The following is a 6,258-nucleotide window of genomic DNA, read 5'->3' as shown; positions in this document are numbered from 1 at the left end:
TCACGCCCTCGACCCCCACGCGTGCCAGCGGCGGTTCCGGATCACCAAGGAGTCTCACCACCAGCAAGTGCTCGCCAAGGAGTCTCACCACCACTTGCAGAGTTCGTGCCTACTCCTACGGATGAAACCCCCGATGCATGACATGTACCGGCACCTATTGGGATTGGTATGTCCCATCCTGCCTGGGGCCGACCTGGTGTGTGCACCCCCAAGCGCTCATCACTGCTGCCATGTTACTGCTCACTTCCACCACTGTCGCTGCTGCCACTGCCACTGCTGCTGCTGCTAGCTTCGCTATATTTGCCCGGGTCCTCCGAGCTGGACTCCTCCCCAGCGCCAGCGGCTAGGACCTCTTCCTCACCAGCATCCGACCCACCCTCCGAGCTACCCTCCTCTGTCCGCCCCCTCCGCCCTCCCTTGCCTGCGCCGCCCTTCCCCGCACCTCTGGTGGTCCCCTTGCTTGCACCCCTGCCCCGGCCTGCACCCTTGTTCCCCTTCTGCTGTTTATTTCCAACCTTGCACCCCGACCTCACACCCAGGTCGTCGTCATCACCGCCACCCCGCCTGCACTTGCCAGCTGCGCCCTTAGCCGCTCTTGGCACCTCGCCGACCCACTCCTTGAACGCATCGTAGTTGGTGGTATCCTCGTCCTGTGGTGGGGGGGGCAGCAACATCCAGTGCTTACGTTCAAGGTAAAATATCAGGGTAAGACCCAACAAGCTGCCCTGACATTGAAAGTTGACATAACCCATCAGCACCCCTCGACCTTGTTAAACATGCTCCCCAGGTTCCAAAAGGGTTACAAGGCAGCCCTGGTTGCAAGCAGTCTGGAAACGAGCAAACACGCCTCACCTGAATTGCATCGTTCTCTCCATACACCAATGCCTCCTCGGCTCCACCGCCTGTGTTGCTGTCCACGCGCCCTGTCCCGCGCCCAGTTCTCTTGCCGCTGCTGTGTCCACGCCCTCGACCCCCACGCGTGCCAGCGGCGGTTCCGGATCACCAAGGAGTCTCACCACCAGCAAGTGCTCGCCAAGGAGTCTCACCACCACTTGCAGAGTTCGTGCCTACTCCTACGGATGAAACCCCCGATGCATGACATGTACCGGCACCTATTGGGATTGGTATGTCCCATCCTGCCTGGGGCCGACCTGGTGTGTGCACCCCCAAGCGCTCATCACTGCTGCCATGTTACTGCTCACTTCCACCACTGTCGCTGCTGCCACTGCCACTGCTGCTGCTGCTAGCTTCGCTATATTTGCCCGGGTCCTCCGAGCTGGACTCCTCCCCAGCGCCAGCGGCTAGGACCTCTTCCTCACCAGCATCCGACCCACCCTCCGAGCTACCCTCCTCTGTCCGCCCCCTCCGCCCTCCCTTGCCTGCGCCGCCCTTCCCCGCACCTCTGGTGGTCCCCTTGCTTGCACCCCTGCCCCGGCCTGCACCCTTGTTCCCCTTCTGCTGTTTATTTCCAACCTTGCACCCCGACCTCACACCCAGGTCGTCGTCATCACCGCCACCCCGCCTGCACTTGCCAGCTGCGCCCTTAGCCGCTCTTGGCACCTCGCCGACCCACTCCTTGAACGCATCGTAGTTGGTGGTATCCTCGTCCTGTGGTGGGGGGGGCAGCAACATCCAGTGCTTACGTTCAAGGTAAAATATCAGGGTAAGACCCAACAAGCTGCCCTGACATTGAAAGTTGACATAACCCATCAGCACCCCTCGACCTTGTTAAACATGCTCCCCAGGTTCCAAACTGCTAGGTTTTCTACCTGGGCAACGCCCGCCTCGCCCTGCCTGGGACCCGTGCCGGTGTCCCCCCCTGCGGTTGCTGCTGCTGCGACGCCTGCTGTGCGGCCGCCACCCATGCCACCATCCACGGCATGCGTGCCCATGGCAGCAGCCTCTCCGCCACCCACCGCCTGTTCGTGGTCCCCAGCGGCTGCTCTCGCTGCTGCACCATCACCGTCGTTAGCCGCAGTATCCACTGCCTCAGCTCCCACTGCGGCTGCCACAGCACCGTGGTCTGCAGTGATAGTCGACGGTCGCAGGATCTTGTCCAAGACCTTCTTCTGAAACTGCGTCATGAAGTTGCTGGTGGCGGTCGCCTTGCCAGGCGCGGGCCCGCCAATGGCCAGGCCCTCCTGGCTGATCCTGAACAGCCTTTGAAGTAATACATTGCATTCTTCTCATTGAACATGCTAGCTGATATCATGTTACCTCCCAGCTCAAAACTAAGCGGTATCACATTTAGGCTCTGATGTTCATAGGAATCCCCTAAAGCACACCGGAGTTCAATACTTCCGGGAAATTCTTGTTCCATTTTCCAGCTTATGGAACTATAGAGTTGCACTTGTTCAGGTCAAGACGGCGCGGAAGCTATTGGTCCGTCCTGTATCCTAGAGTCGTGGCTAGTGTAAACTGTATCAGGTATAACAATGGAATACAAGAACATAGACAGCGAGGCAGGTCATGATAAGACTTGGCTGATGACATGCAAGTATACAAGTACGGCGCCCATACTAGAATACCGCCAGCTCGCCATCAGTACTATCTCTGCGAGGTTCGCGTGGACCTTTGTTTCTTTTCGCTGTTCGATCTGTTCTGTGTATCCCTGTGAGTGGCCCACCGGCACGCTCATTGAGGGGCTTCTGTGGGTAGAGGCTGCTTCGTTAACATTCGGCCCCGTCTACCCCAAGGTGTTTTCCCTCCCTGGGTACAAGGAGCTACTGGCGGCTGACCTCACAGGGCCCCCCGTCTTGTAGAGGGCCATACACAAGCTTGCCTTAAGGCGGCAAATCAGGTGGCCTTGTGATGATGGGGATTGACGATGGAGGGGGCGGGTTCACGTGTGTGTCGCATTAATTCAGAGTACCGGCTGCCAGGGCTGATTAGGGTGAATACCCAATGGGAGGCTTATTGTCTTAAACCCTTTGTGTGGTCTGGGTGGTTCCAAAAGGGTTACAAGGCAGCCGGCTCATACTGGCACAAGTCTCAAGGATGGTTGCAGAAGGATACACTGTATCCGCTCGACGACTGCATGCTCGAAGGGGAATGTGCTGTCAGTAGAGAAGCTGGTGGCATGGGTGGAGAAGAAACACATGGAAGCGAAGGCATGGGCGACAATGATGGCTGACATGTGTGTTAATTCGGTCACAATTGTAACCCTTTTGGAACAACCGTGTTTGTTATAGGGGATGGCGCATCTGGGCCACTCCTTTGAAACGTGGGTGCCGTCCACTTTGTGACCAGCAAGCACACATCAAGTGAACTGGACAGTCAGCAACCAGTCGTACTAGTCCCACCGATACTGCTGTGGCGGTGTCTGCCTCGCACCTTACACTGACGGCACTCTTTCCAACAATGCAGAATGTGAAGCCATTTGAGTACTGAACCGAAACTCCATACAGGCATATGGACTGCCAGTGTGCCTTTACGCATATACACCTGCATATGTATGTACATGCGTGCCATCTGTTGCACATGTGCATGGGATAACTTTCGTAGTCATTCGTTGTCAACCAGACAAGGGTGCATCCATCGGCCTCATTGCTGCGGTTGCTCAGCGGTTGGTGAAGTGTGTGTATGGCATGAAGTACATCAGCCCCTTTCGGTCCCCCTCCGGGGCAGCTGTGCAGAACTTGCCCTTCAGCTCACTTAGCGGCAGCCCTAGGTCCTGCCACATCTCCCACTGGCTGCCTGCGATCCCCCTGGGCGGCCGCCATGTTGACCACCACCAGCCCCTCGCTGAACACCTGTCCCGAGTACACATCTGCGACAGTGAATCGGACATTCTTCTGCGGGCAGGTGGACGAAGTGCTTGAGGTAGGCCGCATACGTCCGAGTCTCGCTGCCGACTTCTGCCTGGTAGCATGCCCAGCAGGAGATCCGCTGCTGCTGGCGCCCATACTCAGCCCCGAAGTACTGCTCCTCGTCGAGTGCCTCGGCACGCAATAAGGAGCGGGCCTTGGGACAGTCAGGTGGTGTAGACATGAGAGCCCTATCCAGGCGGTCCGTGTCCAGTTCGTAGCTCGCACTGGGACCCAATGTCCAGGAAGCCACATCCTCGAATGCCAGGGCATACCAGTGCACTAGGCTCGCCATGGCTGCCCGGACTTGTGCCACTCGTTCTGGACTCGGGTAGACCATGTGGCCTCGTCCAAGCAGGTAACCGTTGGCTCCTGGTTTATCAAACCAGGCAGCCTCGGTGTTCACTGCGCGCCGTGCCAACATCCTCTCAAGCTGCTGGTTGGTCGTGTGTTTGGCCCCGGTCCCGGGGTCTGCCTCGGTGAGCGACTCGGAGGCCCGCATCAGGCACAGCCACTGCGTGTAGTGCTTCTCGGGTGCCTGTGACACCATCCTTCCGCCTTGCGTCTTCATTTGCTGCATCATGCGTTCCACCGGCAGGTCAGAGTACAGCCAGCATACGCAGATATGCAGGTTGACCATGAACATGTAGCCCGGCACCTCCAACTCCTCCAGCCTGGTCGTGTAAGCTCTGAGCTTGCATGCAGCCGCCTTGGCTGCCACCAGGAACTGCTCACGGGTCTCATCGGGGGGCCGCGGCCAGAAGTAGTGCGTGACCGTGCTGCACAGGCTCCAACACAGGGCCCGCAAGGCCTTGGGCAGCACGTCCCCCTTGAAGATGTAGCTGGAGAACGTCTCAACGAAGTGCAGCCAGTCCTCCATGCGGTAGCTCTTGCTGCATGGGTGGAGGGGGGCAGTGTGGTGAGCAACCGTGTCACTAGAAGAAGTACATTACATAGGTAGAGTAGCAAACTCTCTGACAGACGAAGGTGTTTTTTCCAGGCAAGCCCCTGGTCATATTTGCTTTCTCGGCTATTAGCGAACCCCGTGTGTGGCCGGCTGCCCAGTGCTGGCCGTGCTCACCAGTACTGCATGATGCATTTGTACCGCCGCCCGAAGTCTGAAGTCACGACCAGGAACTGGCCGCAGGCCACGACCCGCTGGCGTGCTTCACGAGACATGACCAGCTTGGCATCTGGGTCTGCTGGCTTGATGTCTTTGAGCGACCTCAGCGTGTAGTCCACAAAGTCGCTGACCACTCCGAACAGCAGGGCATGGCCGGTGGAGACGGTGAAGAGGCACGACAGGTTGACGTACGGCAGGGCCGCAAAGGCAGTCAGGCCCTTGCACCCAGTCTGGAGCGCCGCCTCATCGAACTGCTTCTGCGTGATCTTGTGTGGAGTCCCAAGGTGGAGCATCCTGTACATCGCCTGCATGACACTGCCCGCGCTGACGAAATGCCGATGGGTCTTCTTGAGAGCCCGGGCGCCGACCTTCAGGCTCTTGCCTGCATTCCGCTTTACGAAGTGCTGGCTGACTGCTTGGGTGTAGCCACGGAAGCGCACGGTGGCCCCGCGCCCGACATTGGCCTCCGTGTGTGCCTCGAATAGGCACCACATGCAGCTGCCGACACGACTGTTCTGGTCTCGTAGCTGCTGGTGGGCCGGTTCTGTCGGTGGGAACGGCTGGAATAAAAGCCTGCCGCGGTCCAGGTGTTGGACGGGCGGCTCATGACTGCCATTTCAGGGGCTGGGGACAGCAGCTTGGTATGGAAGAGGGCAGCTCTGCCTTTTGGACACCTAAGTGTAAGCTCCAAGACCCTCTTATCCTGTTTCCCGCCCCACCGGTTATTATTCAGTTTATAGGAGACCCAAGCCCAGAGGCCTATGCTAACCAGGTCGACTGAGAGCACGCAGGGAACGGCAAGGGACGATGACAGGAAACCTGACGTGGGTTACCCGGCAGACACTCAGGATGGCGACGGAAGGGATCCGACCGAGTTGCTGTCATTGGAAGATGACCCTTGCGAAGACGACCAGTGGGTGAGTCACCAGCCGACAGGGCGGAAATCCAGCGGCGTAGGACTAGCACCAGCCTGGGAAGCGAGTGCCCGCAACGCTGGGGGCAGGGAGGCACTCCAGCTGCTACAGGAAGCCTGGCAGAGGTTGCAGCGGCTGGGGCAACAGGACGCGGTAGATCTGCGGGATGAACAGGAGTTTCTCGAAGAGGTCGTCTGTTTGCTCCCAGATCCTGAAGACTTCCAACCAGGAAGGATACGTCTACATGTTGCAGTGTGGCGAGTGTTCTTTCAGGCAGCTAACGAAGGCCGGCCCCTCACGGACAAACAGAAACGGTGGCTGGGATACCTGCAGGGCGGAATTCAGCTGGAGTGGGTGCCGTGCGACTACCCAGGGCAAGAACTAGCCCCGGAGCGGGGATGCAAGCTAGCTATCG

The 6,258-nt window shown here is 58.7% G+C and overlaps 1 protein-coding gene across 1 annotated transcript in view; it reads right to left on the bottom strand.

Annotated features, from left to right (window-relative positions):
• Positions 1–442: 442 nt before the first annotated feature.
• VOLCADRAFT_108563 (uncharacterized protein) overlaps positions 443–6,258 on the bottom strand; it is a gene marked incomplete at both ends in the record, with an annotated part of 7,623 nt that continues 1,807 nt past the window's right edge. Inside the window, 8 exons of the mRNA XM_002959279.1 lie at positions 443–650; positions 853–965; positions 1,401–1,608; positions 1,770–2,160; positions 3,334–3,444; positions 3,655–3,794; positions 3,856–4,699; positions 4,888–5,502. Of these exons, the coding sequence (XP_002959325.1) occupies positions 444–650; positions 853–965; positions 1,401–1,608; positions 1,770–2,160; positions 3,334–3,444; positions 3,655–3,794; positions 3,856–4,699; positions 4,888–5,502 (2,629 nt within the window). The remainder of the gene's footprint in view (positions 651–852; positions 966–1,400; positions 1,609–1,769; positions 2,161–3,333; positions 3,445–3,654; positions 3,795–3,855; positions 4,700–4,887; positions 5,503–6,258) is intronic.

This window comes from Volvox carteri (assembly GCF_000143455.1).
Source record: "Volvox carteri f. nagariensis unplaced genomic scaffold VOLCAscaffold_152, whole genome shotgun sequence".
Taxonomy (NCBI): Eukaryota; Viridiplantae; Chlorophyta; class Chlorophyceae; order Chlamydomonadales; family Volvocaceae; genus Volvox; species Volvox carteri.
The sequence above is the reverse complement of the archived record's forward strand: the minus strand, read 5'-3'. Positions and strand labels throughout refer to the sequence as shown.